At 35.4% G+C, this 20246-nt stretch overlaps 1 protein-coding gene across 12 annotated transcripts in view; it reads left to right on the plus strand.

The window, feature by feature from the left end:
• LOC129754241 (putative 1-phosphatidylinositol 3-phosphate 5-kinase) overlaps positions 1 to 20246 on the plus strand; it is a 303435-nt gene that overhangs the window by 48976 nt on the left and 234213 nt on the right. For all 12 annotated transcript variants that reach the window (XR_008738989.1, XM_055750189.1, XM_055750183.1 and 9 more), the window contains exon 2: positions 15579 to 15768. Coding sequence is in view for 11 of the 12 variants with exons in the window: in XM_055750183.1 (XP_055606158.1) it covers positions 15579 to 15768 (190 nt within the window). In the remaining variant the exon portion in view is untranslated. The remainder of the gene's footprint in view (positions 1 to 15578; positions 15769 to 20246) is intronic.

The following is a 20246-nucleotide window of genomic DNA, read 5'->3' on the forward strand; positions in this document are numbered from 1 at the left end:
GTCACGACGCATGAAGCACAAATTGCAGTAATTTTCGGTTATGTTCAAATTGAATTTAACATTTTTTTTTGTCAAAACAGTTTTTAAGGAAAAAACGTAACTTTGTTGCAAACATTTAGGGGTAAAAAATACTACAAAATATTCTATTAGCCGAAATCATGAAAATAATTCTTAGAATGGATGGAATTTTAATGTTAACAATCGCGTAATGCAAAAAAATCATATCCCAGCATATGAAAACGAGATTCTGATTTGCATTTTGTTGCATTTTGCCCCAGACAGGAAACTGAATTACAAAAATGATTTAAGAAAAAAAAGGTGATTGTACGAAAAATATTTTTACACCAAGAGTGTTGGTATTGGATAATGAAAGCACTAAAAGTTTGTCGGTGATATCATTAAGCCAATCCGTCATACTGGGTAAAGTCATTTACGGGATCTAAAAATGTAAAAATTTGTGCATTATTACTGGATTTTAATGAGAATAAAAAACTTTTATAAACTCTTCCACGATGTTAAAAATTATGTCATCACCAATTTGTTATCATTCAATGATATTTTTATTCCAGTATATTGAAATAAAAATTGAATAAGTGTTGTGGTATACAAATGTTGCATCTAACCCTGCTTTTGCATGATGCCCCATTTAACGGTATCCTTTTTTGCACGCCCGACGCCTACACGAAGTTATACACGCGCATACTATTTATACTCAATTCAAGCATATTTTTAAGCAGCTATTGAATTCTTATTCACGCGTAAAAATGGTAATGTCAATGTTAAGATATATTGAAAATTATATTTCATCTAAATTGAGTTAAAAAAATTGTGACCATTTTTCTGATGGTTCAATTTCTTCCGTCTGGGGGGGGTGATCACCCCCATCACCCCCCCCGTAGATCCGCGCATGAGTATAGATCCGCTTGGTCGTCGTCCGCTTGGTCATCAAAATCACCGCTGGCACCGAATTTCCGTAACCGAACTTATGTTTTCTTTTCGGCGGTAAAGGCGGCTGTTATTCAAAAGAAAAGCGGCCAGAAAAATTAGTTTTTACTCAAATCAAGCAAATTTAGCTTTTTGCTAACTCTAAAGTAAAAAAATAATTTTGCTAACGGGAAGTAACAGCGAAATTTTGCTAAGTGGAGCCCCGAAAGTTTTGTGTGTAAGAACGTGATACATGAGATCTGTGACCTGAGACCTGAAATATGAGACTCGAGATCTGAGACATGAGACCTGAGACCTGAGACATGAGACCTGAGACCTGAGACATGAGACCTGAGACCTGAGACCTGAGATATGAGGCATGAGACATGAGACCTAAGACCTGAGACCTGAGACATGAGACATGAGACATGAGACATGAGACCTGAGACATGAGACCTGAGACATGAGACATGAGCCATGAGACATGAGACATGAGACCTGAGACATGAGACATGAGACCTGAGACATGAGACATGAGACCTGAAACCTGAGACATGAGACATGAGACCTGAGACCTGAGACATGGAACATAAGACCTGAGACATGAGACCTGAGACATGGAACATGAGACCTGAGACATGAGACGATCTGAATTCCACACTGTCAAATAAGCCTCACTATATTCTACTATTCTATTAATCTAATTGATTTTGTTTTTTATCTTAAAAATAAACTATCATTGTACGTAAATTTTTAAATAATCATGATTCTTACGCGTTTTTTTAGTAACGTGCTTTTTTGCGCGAGTTTTTTAAATAAAAATGGGTTTTTTACGTGGATTTTCGAATTTCGTGGTTTTTTTTACGTGGATTTTCGAATTAACGAGGTTTTTTTTACGCGGATTTTCGAATTAACGCGGTTTTTTTACGCGGATTTTCGAATTAACGCGGTTTTTTTTTTACGCGGATTTTCGAATTAACGCGGTTTTTTTTTACGCGGTTTTTTTTACGCGGGACGAAATACCGCGTAAAAAAAAACCTCAGTGTATACCATTTCGTACTGGTAAGACAAACATTTAATTTAATTCAAATGTATTAAAAAGTATGTTTTACACTTAGTAAATTATTGCAAATTATGAAAAAGGACCAATTCATGCCTTGGATCTTTGAAGCTTATGTGACACTTTTTTCACTATTTCTTACACTTGCTATATGTTACTTGCAGATGCTTTTTTCCTGCAGCTCGCTTACCAAATATTTGTTGACCGATCATGTTCTTCGCTGGATCTGGTCAAATTAACTTGTTTCGTTGGTGTGTAGTGCAGACTATTCCGACATATAGAAGCAGTTCCGGCGGGCCACAAATCGCCCCAGCTGGGGGAAACTATGCGCTGCTTCATTTGGCTTACTATCAGTCAGTATCAGTTAGTCAACGAGTGCGAGTGAGCGGGTGAACCGAGAGAAGCTTCGCCTAGTTCCCCCAGCTGGGGCGATTTTGTGGCCCGCCGGAACTAGTTCTGTGCGTCGGAACAGTTTGTACAGTTGGGACTGAACGATAAACATGCGAACATGATAGAAAACGCAAATCAAGATTTTCGTTTTTTTTTGTCAACAAAACATATAGATTCGAAGGGATTCTTAAGAAACTGTTAACAACTTTACGGATACCCAATCTTCATAAAACTTATTAGAAAAGTATAATTAAAAGTTTTTCTAACTCGCTGAATTTAATTCCTTGCAGCTTTAACCTCAGTTATCTTCGGTGCTTTTCACTCTGCGCATTAGGAACATAAGTAAACAAATTGTGTCAAATTCTGCGCATTGGTAAAATCATTGTTGTGATTTGAAAAACCACTTTTCTCTCAAATTTTTTAGCAGTCATGTTCAGAATGATTTCATCTTTCACGTAAAGGCATTTCCAATGAGAAAATTCTGTTTAACATTGTTTCATTAGATCTTTTTGTTTTCCTAACACTTAAGCTGTACTGCTAACGGCGGCCATTTTTTAACGTTTAGCATATGATATCATATTTTTTTTTTTTTTTTATTAGCTAAAAATTCAATATATAGGCTTATTGGTATTAACCATTACGAAGCCGGGAGTCTGGGTTACTATTTATATATAAAAGGTGAAATCAGGGTGGCCAGCGAACCGGGAAAACCGGGAAATAACCGGGAATTTAAAATAGGACCGGGAAAAAACCGGGAATTTCAAATCAAAACCGGGAAAATTATTTATGGATTACGTTTCCTCATATAAATCATATTAATTCCTTAAATTCATTCATTTTATAATTTATAGTCGCTTATTTCAGGATTGTTAGCCATTCGGGAAGACGGGGAAAATGTTGGGATTTCATATTCATGAGAGAAAAGCCGGAAATATATAAAAAAATTAGCGCATACATTTGTCGAGCAAAGAAACATCGTGGAATCACTTACTTTCAGAATCTGTATTAAGAAAAAAGTGAAAGGAATTAACAAAATTTTTAAGTGTTGCGACTTTATAGTTCTGATGTGAACTCATAAGTTGAAATCAGACAGTTTTCGATTGAATTCACGCCTTGAAAATAAAATTTAATCTATCATATGATTGGAATTATTAATCACTAGTCCAGAATTGATGATGTTCGAATCTTCATCAGGAGCTCATTTTTTTCAGAAAAACTCGTTATGCTTAAAATAAACTTGAGAAAATGTGATTCTTGTTTACATTTTTCTCTTAAACTAGTAGTATTTTTGAATTGGAAAATCGAATAAAAACATGCATTTTTGAAATAGGACTGAAAATCCAGACTTAAAATTTAGATAAATTTACCAGAGTCCAGATTCAAGCGTCTAGAACTTAGCGCATTCAAATTTTTTTTAAATGTATCCAATCAAAAACATGATTCAGTGTCCAATATGAGACGGTTCTCAAATAAAATTTCAGGCTTAGCCTGAATTTTTAAAACAGGTTCATCGAAATCTGTTTTAGAACTTTAGAAGTAGAATATCGTAATACCAATCAGATGATTTCAACAGTAAAATTCAGTATTCCAACTTCAAATTTTAAAAGTATTATTTACATGGCATATATCAAAATTATAGTTCATCTCATGCAAATAATAAAAATGAAGCATTCTCCCTTATAAGCGAAGATGGTGTGAATGACTGAAAAGAAGGTAACAATTTTCGGTTAAGGTTAGGACAACTAGAATTGTTTTCTCACCGTGTTTCCTTGACTGTAATTTGACTAACATTCGCGTTTCAAGATTAGCTAAAAAAAAAAGGTCCTTTCACATTTTTACGTTCAACTTGCATAAACATATCTTGTCTTTAGGTCAAAAAACCTTATGGACATATTTATTTGCGCATTTTTAAAAACCATGAAATCTCAATCGGGAAAACCGGGAAAAAACCGGGAATTTGAAAATGGAAACTCGCTGGCCACCCTGTGAAATACTTTTCAAATAAAATGTTGACTTTTTCATAACATTTCTATAAGTTATAAAGATATCCGACTTGATAGGATTTATAAAACAGCGGCGGGTTTCCCTCCATCGTCTCGGTTTCAGATCATTTTGTTTCAAAAATCGTATGATGTTACAACTGCAATTTAGCTGCAATAATGAATCTGTTAATAGCTGTCATCGTTGTAATATCCTGGCTGGCGATGATATCTCGAAGAGGGACGTCACTCGGTTTTTCAAATCTCCCACACACAAAACTTTCGGGGCTCCACTTAGCAAAATTTCACTGTTACTTTCCGTTAGCAAAAATATTTTTTTACTTTTGAGTTAGCAAAAAGCTAAATTTACTTGATTTTAGTAATGAAAAAGGTCATTTTACTTGATTTTAGTAAAACGAAGGTTTTTCAGCCGCTATGTTCACAGACTCCAGCCGCCGCGCCAGTTGGGAGAAAATTAAAAAGCTGTCGCGATTAAGTGCGGTTCCGGATGTTCGTTGCTGGTGGTTCTTGTTGGTGGGCAACTTCACGAAGAAACGGTAGCTTAATCGACACCGGATGCTTACAGGTAAGGTCCAATCTTAAAGTGTTTTGATTCTCCAATATTTTAATTTGAAATTTGTGTGTTTGTTTTTTTCCTACCAGGTTGAAAGTGCAACACGAAACCCGCAACAGTCCGGCAATGAAGAAGGACCACAACTGGAATTTCAACGAGCTGCATCCGGAAAACACCCCGGTGCTTTCTTTGATGAAGATGGCATGGCATTTTGCTCGCCAGTAGGTGCGTTCCCAGGATCGAACCTTCCGTTTAACGAAAAGTGTGAAAAAAATTTAAAAAATGTGAAAATTAAATTATAAGTGAATGTAATTTGTGTATTCTATTCAATAATCAAATATTCCCCTGATTTTCCAGAGAAAAAATAACAAAACATGAAATTACGGGTCCCAGCCATCTTTTTCTCCGGTTTTTGCTAAAAATTTGAGTAAAAATTGCGGCGGCTAACTTTTCCTCTCGTTTGCTGAAATTTTAGTAAAAAAAATTGCTAAATTGATTGCTAAGTTTCTAGCTGGTCAAATTTGAGCAAAATTTTGCTAAATTCCGGCCTCAGAAATTTTGTGTGCAAGTTCTGCTAATAATTCTTCACACTCGCAAAGGTTAGAAGTTATAAGTTGGATTCTGAACAGATGTGCATTCTGAGTTAAATGATTCGATATAATGCGCGACATATTTTTGATGAATAATCGTTCTACGTTTAATTTGGCGAACCAAGGGGCTTTACTGACAGCAGGCAAGATACTATAACAATATCACCAAAACTACTACTGTTCCATATTGACTGCCATGAATTAACCAACCGATTTCTCAAAATAGGATAAAAGTCTCGAATTTCTTGTTCCCAATGAAAAAAACCTCTCCATTCAAAGCACCACACACAAAACTTTCGGGGCTCCACTTAGCAAAATTTCGCTGTTACTTTCCGTTAGCAAAAATATTTTTTTACTGTTGAGTTAGCTAAAAGCTAAATTTACTTGATTTTAGCAAAAAAAAAAGTTCATTTTGCTTGATTTTAGTAAAACGAAGGTTTCCGAGCCGCTTTGTGTACAGACAGCAGCCGCCGTGGGTTGGAAGAAAAACAGCGCGCGTTGCCGAAAGTTCGATGCTGGTGGTTCTAGAGGTGGCTAAGTCAACAACTAAATACTAGCCAAATCGACACCGGATGCGTACAGGTAAGGGCCGATATTGAATTGAAACGATTTTTCGATTTTTAATTCAAAATTGTTTGTTTGTTTTTCTTCCTACCAGGTTACAACTGCAACAAGAAATCCGCAACAGACAGGAAATGAAGGGGGACCACAACTGGAATATCAACGAGCTGCATTCGGCACACACTCCTGTGCATTCGTTGAAGAAAATGGCTCGGCAGTTGCCTCGCCGAAATCGGAACTTCCGTTGTACGAAAAGTGTGAAATAAAATAGCAAAAAATGTGAAAAATAAAATGAAAGTAAATGAAATTTGTGTATTCTATTTCACAATCCCTGATTCTCCAGAAAAAAAAAACAATGAATTATGAAATTTCAGAACCAGCGAACTTTTCCTCCGATTTTTGCTAAAAATTTGAGTAAAAATTGCGGCGGCTAACTTTTTGCTCGTTTGCTAAAATAATAGTCTAAAAAAATTGCTTAATTCATTGCTAAGTTTCTAGCTGGTCAAATTTGAGCAAATTTTTGCTAAATTTTTGGCCTCGAAAATTTTGTGTGCATTCTTATTTACACACAAAACTTTCGAGGCCGGAAATTAGCGAAATTTTGCTCAAATTTGACCAGCTAAAATCTTAGCAATCAATTTAGCAATTTTTTCGAACTAAAATTTTAGCAAGCGAGAGAACAATTTAGCCGCCGCATTTTTTGCTCACTTTTCTAGCAAAAACCGGAGAAAAAGATCGCTGGACCTGAAATTTCAAAATTTATGGTTTTTTCTCTGGAGATTTAGGAAGAATGTTTGATTATTCAATACAATACTCAAATTTCATTCACTTTTAATTTATTGTTCAAATTTTTCTTAATAAATTTGACACTTTGTTGAACAGAAGTTCCGATCCTGGGGACGCACCTTCCGGCGAGCGAAATGCAATGCCATTCTTACCAACGAATGCACTAAGTTGTGTATCGGATGGAGCTCGTTGAATTTCCAGTCTCGGCCCTTCCCATTTCCAGACTGTTGAGGGTTTCTCTTTGAAGCTGTAACCTGGTAGAAAAATAATAAACAGTTTTAAAATTAAAAAGTTGGAAAATCTGTTTAATTCCGGCGTCGATTAGGCTACACACAAAACTTTCGAGGCCGGAAATTAGCAAAATTTTGCTCAAATTTGACCAGCTAAAATCTTAGCAATCAATTTAGCAATTTTTTCGAACTAAAATTTTAGCAAACGAGAGACAAATTTAGCCGCCGCAATTTTTGCTCACTTTTCTAGCAAAAACCGGAGGAAAAGATCTCCCCGGACCTGAAATTTCAATATTTATTGTTTTTCTTTGCAATTTCTTAGGGAATGTTAGATTATTGAAAAGAATACAAAAATAAGTTTACTTTCAATTGATTTTTCTCTTTATTTCGGCACTTCATGGAACTTATTTAGTTCCGATCCTGGGAACGCGAAATGCCAAGCGATTGACACCGGGGTTGTTCCGGACGCACCGCATTGAAATTCCAGCTTTGTCCCTTTCGATTTTCGGACTGTTGCAATTAAAACCCGGAACCCCACCGGCAGCAGCAACCTAATAGGAAAAAAAAACATAAATTAAAAAGCGGAAAACATTTTACACTTCTTGATCGACTCTTACCTGTTTGCATCCACTATCGATTTGGCTACCAATTTGTCGTGAACTTAGCCACCAAAAGAACCGCCAGCATCGAATTTCCGGAACGGCACTGAATCCCGTCAGTTTATTTTTTTTGTCTCTACCGGCAGCGGCTGCTATCTAGAAATAAGGCGGCTAGAAAACCTTCGTTTTACTAAAATCAAGCAAGATTAACTTTCTGATTACTAAAATCAAGTAAATTGTGCTTTTTGCTAACTCAAAAGTAAAAAAATATTTTTGCTAACGGAAAGTAACAGCGAATTTTTGCTAAGTGGAGCCTCGAAAGTTTTGTGTGTAGTATATCGTAATTGACTTAGCCACCTTTATTTAGAACCACCAGAATCGAACTTGCGGAACCGCGCTCAATCATGTCAGTTTGTTTTTTTCCTTCCAAAACGCGGCGGCTGCTGTCTGTACACAAAGCGGCTAAACAACCTTCGTTTTACTAAAATCAAGCAAGATAAACTTTAAAATTACTAAAATCAAGTAAATTTAGCTTTTTGCTAACTCGACGGTAGAAAAATATTTTTACTAACGGAAAGTAACACACGCTAACTTTTGGCTACCCCTTAAAGGCGTAAAATTGACCCGTTATTGAGAACCTCCATTATCTGTCAAATAAAGGGTCATTTTAACGGATCAATATTACCCCTTATTTTGAAAAGCTTGATTCCCTGCAAAAAGGGTAGTTTTGAATCTTGTCATAATTTCAAACGTTTCATTTGCGGTCGTGAATCGTGGTAAGTGTTTTATTATAATATGTTTCATGAAAATTAAAATTTTAATTTGAATAATTCCCGCTACAGATGATCTTGGAACTAGGAAATGAATGTTCCATAACTTACTTTGCAGCACACATACGGCTTCTAATCGGCACTTCAACCCAGTGGATGTTGTCGGATACAAACGTAAGCTTTTTCTTACAAATTTATTAATTAATTTTTATATTATAAAAGATTTATTTTCCTTTCAGTTATCGTCATCTCGATACTGCTACCGCTAGAAAAAGGGCCAGGGCAAACCATGGGAATTCCGGACAAAAAAAATTCTCAACGGAGGACCAGGCATTTAAAAACTTCCTAAAATTATTATTTAACAATCTTATTCCAAACAATACATGATGTTTTCCTAAAAATAGTAAATAATTTAGTTTTATTTTGGTTAGACATTTCATAGCATCATTTTTTTTTGCATTCCACAAGCCACTGCTAACATCTCTATCCAGCGCAAGCGTTTCAAATAAGGGGTAATTTTGACCCGCTAAGGCGTTATCATGCTGAGTACCCCTTAAAGGGTAGAGGGGCTTTATCCGAAAAAAGGAGTTCTCCCAGTCTTATCCAATAACGGGTCAAAAGTATTCGTTAAGGGGTAGCCAAAAGTTAGCGTGCAGTGAAATTTTGCTAAGTGGAGCCCCGAAAGTTTTGTGTGTAGAGTGTCAGCCATCTCATTACCAAAAACTCCGTAATGAGAGGGAACCCATAAGAACGAAATGGAGTAACTTGAATTGATCAAATTAGAAATTACATCCCTGGTTTTCAAAACCATCTGTCCAGTTTTACCAGAGATCTTGAGTCTCTTTAATGCTTCTAAAGCACTAGCCGAATCTGAGCAAATGAGATAAGAGTCAACCGGAAGACTAGTGATATATACACATGTGTAATATATTGCCATAAGTTCCGCAACAAAAATAGAACATGGAGATTTGAGAGAGAAGCTAGCTTCATGATCAACATTAAAAACCCCAAATCCTACACAATCCTGATAGGCCGAGCCATCTGTGAAAAAAACTTTTCGTGTTGGATACGTTGATATTTTTTCCAAGCATAAATTCCGTAAAGATATTATATCAGAGGGAGTGGGAAGATTCGAGTTTTGATGAATGAGGGATAGATCAACTGATGGATTTAAATTCAATACTAGAGTATTTGATTCATAATAATGTGAAATATTTAAAAATGAGGAATTGATTGTTTAACAATCTCTATAGGAGGTCAAAAATTTACATTCCGGATTATATTCAAATAGTGTGTCTAAGCGATCCATTAATAATGAATTAGTAATGTGACAATTTATCAGACAGTTCAATTCATTAAATCGAAGCTGCAATGGGGGAACTCCAGCAAGAACTTCAACTGCTAATGTATGAGTTGAAGTCATCAATCCCAAGCAAATGCGTAAGCATCGAAATTGAATACGTTGCAACTTAATGATGTGACATTTGGCTGCTGATTCAAATAAAAAACAACCATAATATAATATCATATTATTTGATATCATACTGCTATTGCTCGGTTGAATTGAAGGTTGTGTTAACTTGAAGTTCATATGGGGTCCACCAACCGTCCTAGTCCGTCGAGCACTATCTTAACGCTTCCCTCAACTGGTGCTTCAGAACCCTCGGGCTCTGTTGCCGCTAACCTTTTCTAAGCTATACTACTCTCATTTAGAATTTTTCCTCTTCTGTCCCCCATTATGTTTTTCCTTTCCGGGTCAGCCAGGCGCTCATAAACCCATAAACAAAAAAAAATCTTGTCAGATTATAAATTATACAATTAAATTGAGTTTTTTCAAATTGATTTTAATTCCCGTCCAAAAAGATAAGGACACAATTTTATTGGCTTGATTGGTTTCTGTTACTCTTTTTTGTGGAAATATCTCCGTTTATTTCACAACATTCAATCGAAATTACCTTTAACTAACCCAAAAATCAGCTCACACCTATTCGGATGTGTTATTATTGTCGCTGAATCCCCAAACCGGAGTTTTAGTCAATATCAGCGACGGCGACATCACTGACGACATTCCATGTTGACCAGACATCTGTCAAACATCTTCCGAGTGTCGGAACCAAACAAAAGAACGGGTTGCCAATCGCCGAGGTGTTTGAAGAATTGTTCATCGTCGCTGTTTGGCAAGGTTGCCAATCACCAGCGCGAAAACTTCGGATTTCAACTTCAATGACAATATATAGAAATGAAATGAGATACACAACGCAACCAAATTCACCTTTCTTCAAAGTGTCAAGAATAAGCGCTGAATGAACAGCCTGTAAATTAATTTGTCCACGTAAATGTATATGACAGGTGATTTTTCTCAAAAACGGGTAGAAAATAATTTAGCACTACCAGCAAACACCCAGAATAGGGTAGGTAGACCCAAAAAACAGATAACGGCACTACTGCCGAGCATTCGAAGGTTTTTGCTACCTAATAGTAGCTTACCTAACTCGGACAATATAAGGGAGTGAAACGATACACACTCATCAATCGAAAACGTTCACTGAAGAAGGTAGTAAGTTGCTATCGAAGTACTGCTATATGAACTTTTTATTTACCGTGGTTGAATTAAAAGGAATCTTTCGATTGCTTTGATTCAGATAAAAAAGGTCATTTTACTTAATTTTAGCAAAATGAAGGTTTTTCAGCCGCTTTGTTCACAGACACCAGCCGCCGAGCCAGAAAAATAAAAAGCTGTCGCGATTAAGTGCGGTTCCGGATGTTCTTTGCTGGTGGTTTTTGTGGAGGCAACTCCACGACTAAATGGTAGCTGAATCGACACCGGATGCTTACAGGTAAGGTCCGATTTTAAAGTATTTAGATTCTCCAACTTTTTAATTTCTAATGTGTGTGTTTGTTTTTTTTTCTTCCAGGTTCAAACTGCTAGATACATGAAACCCGCAACAGTCCGACAACTGGAATTTCAACAAGCTGCATCCGGAAAACATCCCGGTGCTTTCTTTGACGAAGGTGGAATGGCATTTCGCTCGCCAGTAGGTGCGTTCCCAGGATCGAAACTTCCGTTTTACGAAAAGTGTGAAAAAAATATTTAAAAATATGAAAAATAAATTATAAGTGAATGAAATTTGTGTATTGTATTCAATATTCAAACATTCCCCTGATTCTCCAAAGGAAAAATAAGGAAACATGAAATTACGGATCCGGGCAATTTTTCTCCGGTTTTTGCCAGAAATTTAAGTAAAAACTGCGGCGGCTAAGTTTTTTCTAGTTTGCTAAAATTTTAGTAAAAAAATATTGCTAAATTGTTTGCTAAGTTTCTAGCTGGTCAAATTTGAGCAAAATTTTGCTAAATTCCGGCCTCGAAAATTTTGTGTGTGGGAAAGTGCTCTCAACAGCAAAACAAAATTTCGCGAACGGAAAGTAACAGTTCATTTTTGCTAAGTTGAGCCTCGAAAGTTTTGTGTGTACACACAAAATTTTCGAGGCCGAAAATTAGCAAAATTTTGCTTAAATTTGACCAGCTAGAAATTTAGCAATCAATTTAGCAAATTTTTTTTACTAAAATGTTAGCAAATATGGGAAAAAGTTAGCCGCCGAAATGTTTTACTGAAATTTTAGCAAAAACCGGTGATAAAGATGGTGCAGGATTTGAGCCTGCAAGATTTCTTATTTTTCTTTTGGAAACACATGGAAAGTATCATATTTTCAATCAAATACAAAAATTATGTGCCATTTATTTTATTGTTTATTTTTCGGAATTTGCACTTAACACTTTTTTATCACTTACATTTCGATAACTTTCCAGCGGGGAACGGTTATTTGTCGCCGATTTTCGGATGGTTACATCTACGGCCTACAGGAACCATCGAAGTTACATTCGGCCAGGACTTGACAACCTTTCCGTACATTCGTGTTGATGAAGTACCGTCACTGGCAGCAGCAACCTGGTCGAAAAAATAGACATATTACAACCGGAAAATCTTCTATTTTCCGAATGTTATGTTCTTACCTGTATGATTGAGTTGTCGATTCGGCCACCATTTCGTTGTTCACTTAGCCCCAAAGGTACCGCCGGTACCAAACTTCCGAACAACACTGACTTTTTTCTTAGCGGCGGCAAAAACGGCTGCTGCCAAAAAAAGAAAGCGGCCAACTAACTTAGTTTTTACTTAAACCAAGCAAAATTCGCTTTTTGCTACCGTGTTAGTAAAACGAGTCCAAATGCTAATCGAAAGTAATCGACTATTTTTGCTAAGTGGAGGCTCAGAAATTTTGTGTGTACACACAAAACTTTCGAGGCCGAAAATTAGCAAAATTTTGCTCAAATTTGACCAGCTAAAATCTTAGCAATCAATTTAGCAATTTTTTCAAACTAAAATTTTAGCAAACGAGATAAAAATTTAGCCGCCGCAATTTTTGCTCCCTTTTCTAGCAAAAAACCGGAGAAAAAGATCGCCGGACCTGAAATTTCAAAATTTATGGGCTTTTCTCTGGAGATTTAGGGGGAATGTTTGATTATTAAATACAATACTCAAATTTCATTCACTTTCAATTTATTGTTCACATTTTTCCAAAAAAATTTAACACTTCGTAGAACAGAAGTTCCGATCCTGGGGACGTACTTTCCGGCGAGCGAAATGCAATGCCATTCTTACCAACGAATGCACTAAGTTGTGTGTCGAATGGAGCTCGTTGAATTTTCAATCTCGGCCCTTTCCATTTCCAGACTGTTGAGGATTTCTTTTTGAAGTTGTAACCTGGTAGAAAAATAATAAACAGTTTTGAAATTAAAAAGTTGGAAAATCTGTATAATTTATATTTGGCACTACCTGTACGCTTCCGGCGTCGATTAGGCTAGTATATCGTAGTTGACTAGCCACCTTTAGAACCACAAGAATCGAACTTTCGGAACCGCGCTCAATCGTGTCAGTTTGTTTTTTTCCTCCCAACACGCGGCGGCTGCTGTCTGTACACAAAGCGGCTAAACAACCTTCGTTTTACTAAAATCAAGCAAGATATACTTTAAAACTACTAAAATCAAGTAAATTTAACTTTTTGCTAAATCGACGGTAAAAAAATATTTTTGCTAACGGAAAGTAACAGTGAAATTTTGCTAAGTGGAGCCCCGAAAGTTTTGTGTGTACACACAAAACTTTCGAGGCCGAAAATTAGCAAAATTTTGCTCAAATTTGACCAGCTAAAATCTTAGCAATCAATTTAGCAATTTTTTCGAACTAAAATTTTAGCAAACGAAAGAAAAATTTAGCCGCCGCAATTTTTGCTCCCGTTTCTAGCAAAAACCGGAGAAAAAGATTGCCGGACCTGAAATTTCAAAATTTATGGGTTTTTTCTGGAGATTTAGGGGGAATGTTTGATTATTAAATATACAATACTCAAATTTCATTTACTTTTAATTTATTGTTTACATTTTTCCCAAAAATTTAAACACTTCGTAGAACAGAAGTTCATATCCTGGGGACGCACTTTCCGGCGAGCGAAATGCAATGCCATTCTTACCAACGAATGCACTAAGTTGTGGGTCGGATGGATCTCGTTGAATTTTCAATCTCGGCCCTTTCCATTTCCAGACTGTTGAGGATTTCTTTTTGAAGTTGTAACCTGGTAGAAAAATAATAAACAGTGTTAAAATTAAAAAGTTGGAAAATCTGTATAATTTATAATTGACCCTACCTGTAAGCTTCCGGCGTCGATTAGGCTAGTATATCGTAGTTGACTTAGCCACCTTTAGAAACACCAGAATCGAACTTTCGAAACCGCGCTCAATCGTGTCAGTTTGTTTTTTTCCTCCCAACACGCGGCGGCTGCTGTCTGTACACAAAGCGGCTAAACAACCTTCGTTTTACTAAAATCAAGCAAGATAAACTTTAAAACTACTAAAAACAAGTAAATTTAGCTTTTTGCTAAATCGACGGTAAAAAAATATTTTTGCTAACGGAAAGTAACAGTGAAATTTTGCTAAGTGGAGCCCCGAAAGTTTTGTGTGTACACAAAAAAATTTTCGAGGCCGGATTTTAGCAAAATTTTGCTCAAATTTGACCAGCTCAATTAAGCAATCAATCAAGCAATCAATTTAGCATTTTTTTAACAAAAATTTTAGCAAAATTGTTGAAAGCGTCCGGACTAAATTTTTGCTAATTTTTCAGTACCTGGAAGCATTGTTTGCTAAAATTTGAGCAAAAATATTTTACCACCCAAAAATTAATAAAATTTAAGTAAAATCGAAAATTTTTAAGAATCCGTTGATTTGCTTCTTTGAAAGGGATTGTCATTTGAATAAAGCAGTACAGCCAAGAAATGTTTTCTTAAGTTTATTTTCATGCATTTCATGCCACCTAAATGTTCTGCGCGACCAAATCCGGGCTTGGAGCAAAACATTTCATCTTGAAATTCGTATTCGTTAATGAAAGCTGAAAATAAAAAGGAAGTCAAACTAATAAAGTGTGCATAAATTAATTCACAAAGGTCATGGAAAAGAATTAAAAATTCAAACTTCATAAATAGAATTATCATCTTCAGCCCACAACATAAATTCCATTTTCAGACTCAATTTTAAAATTGAATTTCAGAACCAGATATAAAGTAATGTTTTCATACACACAAAACTAGGGGCTCCACTTAGCAAAAATTCGCTGTTACTTTCCGTTAGCAAAAGTATTTGTTTAACTGTTGAGTTAGCAAAAAGCAAAATTTACTTAATTTCAATAATAAGAAAGTTAATTTTGCTTGATTTTAGTAAAAGTAAGGTTTTCCAGCCGCTTTGTTTATAGACAGCAGCCGCAGCCAGTTGAAAGAAAAACAACAAATCGAGGTGATCCAGTGCGGTTCCGAGGTGCCCAAGTAACCATAAGCACTAAAGCTTTGCCTTTTCATAGCTTATGGTGCTTATGGTTACGTGGGTGGCTATTGGAGGCTATGGGTTATTTTTCAGCCTACTGTGATAAACCGAATTCCAACAACATTCTGTTCAGATTTTTTATCCAAAATCCACATACCATAACACCTCACCCCCCCTTTACCACGTTACGTTTTATTTGAATGGTCCCTATATACGATCGATTAATTGATTAATTTTTCATTTTATTCTTTTCCAGAACTATAAGAAATACAAGAACACTGAACTTCAAAAGCTGTGGATGCCAGATTCAACTTCAATCGAGTGTTACGAATGTTCAGTTAAGTTTTCTACATTTAAAAGGAAGCATCATTGTCGATTATGCGGTCAAATTTTCTGTACTAAGTGTTGTAACCAAGTTGTGCCTGGGAAAATCATTAACTGCACAGGTAAGATACTTCTGAAAAAGAGGTTGTTATTGAACCATTCTTTCTGCGCAATGCCTTTTTCGTAGTGTAAAATCAATGTTAAAATAATTAATAGGTACTTAGATCTCGACGATTTTTGCTTTTTTAAGTTTTTTGGGTATAAACAAAAAAAAAAATAGACACACACACATGGTGACAATAAAGTTTCCGTATTATAAAAACTTTATTATAGCTAGTTTAATGACATTGCGGTGAACTTTTACGACGAAAATTCTTGATAGAAGAATTAAAGATTGAAATTAAATGACGGATAGATAAAGCAGATTCTTAGTAGGAGAAAATTTATAAAAGTTGAAAATGAGCCAAGAGCATATTTTATGGAAAGCTTCAAAGGTACGTTCTAGACCCTTTGTCCCGCATCAATTGAATGGCTGGAAGAAGTAACACGGAAAATAAAAAAAAGGTAAAATTTACCTTTTTGCGAGGTGAATTTTTTCCACCCCTCTTTCGAGGTAAATTTTACCTTTTTTTCATTCACCTAGCAAAAAGGTAAAATTTACCTTTTTTCAATTTACCTAGCAAAAAGGTAAATTTTACCTTTTTCGCATTCACCTAGCAAAATAGTAAATAATACCGTTTTCCCATTTGCTGATTTAAAAGGTAAATGCTGGTTGGTTTGATTGTTTTCTTTAATAAGAATTAAAAAAATACAAAATTCTTTCAAAAATGATATTTATTGGAGATAAATAGGGACTGGTAATTCGGCTTCGCGTTCTTCTGAGCCGCTATGGCCGCTGAATCCACCTGCGTTGCGTACATTCATGGTCTCCTCCGTTCGACTAATCCGGTCAGGTTCGGCTTTTCCGGCTGGAGGATGACGTGGAATACACCTCAAAGCTCTATGGGCCGATCTGAAACAAAATCAATAGTATTATGACGAGAACCAGCACAACTAAATGATATTTAAGAACACTTATCATTCTATTCCGATTTTCACATATTAGGCACAAAGCAAAACTTGTTTCTAGAATGACAAAACAGCTTAACCTCAATGAACGGGTTCGACGAATAGTTACTTTTTTTTAGAAGAATTGTACCGTTTTGTTTGGCTCAATCCAGGTCAATTACACCTCGCTACGAGGTAAGTTTTACCTTATTTGGATTTACCTTTTTTTCTAGGTGAATTATACTTTTTTATCGAGCTCAATTCAGGTGAACTTCACCTCGCTACGAGGTAAGATTTACCCTTTTTGGATTCACCTTTTTTCTCGGTGAATTGTACCTTTTTTCAAACCTCGATTCAGGTAAATTTTACCTCACTGTGAGGTGAGTTTCACCTCGAAGAGGTAGAAGTTACCTTTTTGGCTTTCACGAGCGTTCACCTTTGCTAACTCGGTAGATTTTACCTTTTTATTATTTTCCGTGAATAGCTAGAGGCGCAATTCCAATTACACTGAGGCATCTATGAATTTTTTGGAAAAAGCATTTCGTTTCCACTTGCCAAGTTTAGATTTTTTTCACAAAATACCGTTGCTTTTATACCAACATTGTTTTAATTTTTCACTTTCAATGGGAATTTGTTGAGCACTATTTTAGTGATGCAACGAACGATAATTGATATTTTTTTAAACATATTTTTCTAGGACATGTGAAAGTTGAACTATGGTGAAATCCGTTTGCACTTGCCCCGGTGTACCTTATTTATTTTAAACCCTTTCGAAATAAAGTCCGAAAAGTTGCATTTTTTATGTAGTTAACAATAAATAAACAATGGATTTTCATGCATTCATTTAAGAGAAAACCTTTTGCAAATACTTACATAAGCAAAGAATAAGTTAATTCTTTTCAACCACAAAATATTCATAAATAAAATTAAGAGATTAAACTAGCAGCTCAAATCAGATTCATTTTCTAGGCTTGAAACCTCGATTAAAATTTAAGATTTTAGTTTGGAACGTTGTTTCTGAATAATTTGCAATTTAAATAATGTTAAACAACAAACCAATATAATAAATTTACAGCTTAACTTTTGCTTGAAGCCTAAGTACATGTTCTTTGACCAATGTAAATTCAAAATTAATAATATTTTGCATACTTAGTTAGAATCCTGTGAATATTTAATCCTTCGTTTCATGAAGTAACAAATTTGTAACAATTAAAACTGTTCTTAATTTCGCACAATGCTAAATAGACAACTTTTTTATGGCAATATCTAACTTCAAGATCACGCTCAATTAAAAAAAAGAACTTCTAGTGTATAAAGGTACGTACAAACAAGACCAGATTGAATCTACAAATATGGCATGCTGAACAAGCCTTATTTTTCAGATTTTTGGCCTGGCCTTGTGATATAGCTCAGTTGGCAAGTGCTTCCTGAGCAGGTCCGCGAGTTCGAGCCCAAGAGTAAACATCGAACACAGTTGTACCGGATCGCGAATGCCACAAAAATGTTAACACGATTGGAATCGAAACAAAAAAAAAAAGGATTTTGGCCTAGTTTAATTCACATTGATCAATTTTTTGTCTCTAAAAAAATATTGTTGTATTCTAAGAAAAGTAACTCACATTAAAAAAAAACCTTATGAAATATTTTTTAAATTTAGAAAATATTGACAAAAATTACGAAAGTTTACCTAATAATAAGTTTGGATGCACGATTTAAGATTTTTCATCAACCTAAATCAGCCGGCATCGAAGTTATTAGTTCTTGATAAAAACAAGAGATATCTGAAATTTTGATATTCGATCGAAAAGATCTTTGATGATGATCTGTGGTGATTTTTTTCAGAAATTTGATAGAAAATTTATAAAAAAAACATTGAGTTATTTGACCTATAATTCGCATTTCACATTACCAAAGTCATAATACAGCTTTAGAAACGCTATCCCAATGATATCTTAGTAAGATAAAAAATTTAAAAAAAACTGTATAAAAATTCTAGAATCAAGATTGTAGTTTTGAAGATAGTTGTTTAAAAATATGTGAAATTAAACATTTTTCTGTGATTTCGACAAACTTTCTCAACATCAATGCAATGAACTTTAATTGAAAAAACGGGGTTTAAGGAAGTTTGTTGGAATAAAATCTATGCTTTGAGACAAGTTATAATTGAGGGAAAAAAAACACAGGAAGTCAATTAGCGATTCAACGTCCAACGCTAAGAGACGGTAATTTCTTTGAATATATATTTTTTCACACTCTTAGTTATCACTGTGGTAAGCTCCAGAAGATGACGAATAGTACTATCGGTTTTAACAAGAACGTTGTAATAACGAATGTTAGTCAAGAAGTACTATTAAAAAATTGAGAGAATCAAAAACTGACAAAGATTTAGTTATGTACTCTTCAATATCGAGTATTTAAAAAGTTGTGTTGAATTTTTGGTTTTAAACACGTGAATTGATTTTACCTTTATTTTTCGCCATTAGTTTTCGCCAAAAATTAAAAAAAAAGTAAAATAAAGCTCTGTTAGTTATCAAAAAAAAAGATTGTTTTGAGTGCGGCCCGCCGAAAAGATTTAAAATTTAAATTGGCCCGTTGGTTCAAAAGGTTGCTCACCCCTGCTCTAATATAATGGCTTTATGATAATTATTGCAAATTTGCAACATCATGCAACCGTAGTACCCTAGCTAGGTATTTCGGATTGTGCGTTTTCGAAACTGTCATAGTTTAAACAGTGTGTATTTATGTTTCCCGATGAAAGTGTTATCGTTATTAATGTTTTATTTTCATGTCATAATGACATTTCGAAAATGTTTTGAATAAGTGAAAAAAAATCTGTCAAATGTTGCAATATTGGAAAAATCAAGTTCAAATTCTATTGGTTAGATAATTTACTATTCATTTTATAAAGTAAAAAATTTGGAATAATCATGAGAACATTGCAATAATTATTTTCACTACAAGGTCTGTTGGAAATCATAGCAGTCAGCGATTTACAGCTATATATATGGTATATGGTATATAATGGTATATAAGGAGCTTTTCGTCGGTTCGATGAGCTGGTAAGACAGCTGAAGGATGCTGGTGCCACGGTGACTGAGCTTGATATGGTGAGTCAGCTATTCATATCGTTGCCACCCAGCTACGACGTCGTAACCACGGCGATGGAAAATTTTGGACGACCAACAAATAAGGCTTGATACCGTAAAAGCACGCCTTTTAGCAGAGGAGAGGAAGCGTTCTGGAAGAGAATTCGGATCGGGTGTTTTCAAAGGTTCGGATGAGGTGGCGTTTGAGGCCAAATCTGGAAAAGGGCGTAGAAAGGCAGCGAATTTTGACGGAAAATGCTACAATTGTGGAAAGGTCGGGCATAAGAAGCGTGCTTGTCCCGAAGCGAGTCGAGCGGACGAGGCGCAGGTTGCACAACTTCATTCAACAAGGAGTTTGAACTTGTTTCTGGTGCGAAGGTGTCCAGCAATCAATACGAAGTCGAGTGGGTTCTCGATTCGGGTGCAAGCTGTCACATGTCCCGCGACGAATGCTTGTTTAACGAAAT

Source organism: Uranotaenia lowii, chromosome 3 (assembly GCF_029784155.1).
Source record: "Uranotaenia lowii strain MFRU-FL chromosome 3, ASM2978415v1, whole genome shotgun sequence".
Classification (NCBI taxonomy): Eukaryota; Metazoa; Arthropoda; class Insecta; order Diptera; family Culicidae; genus Uranotaenia; species Uranotaenia lowii.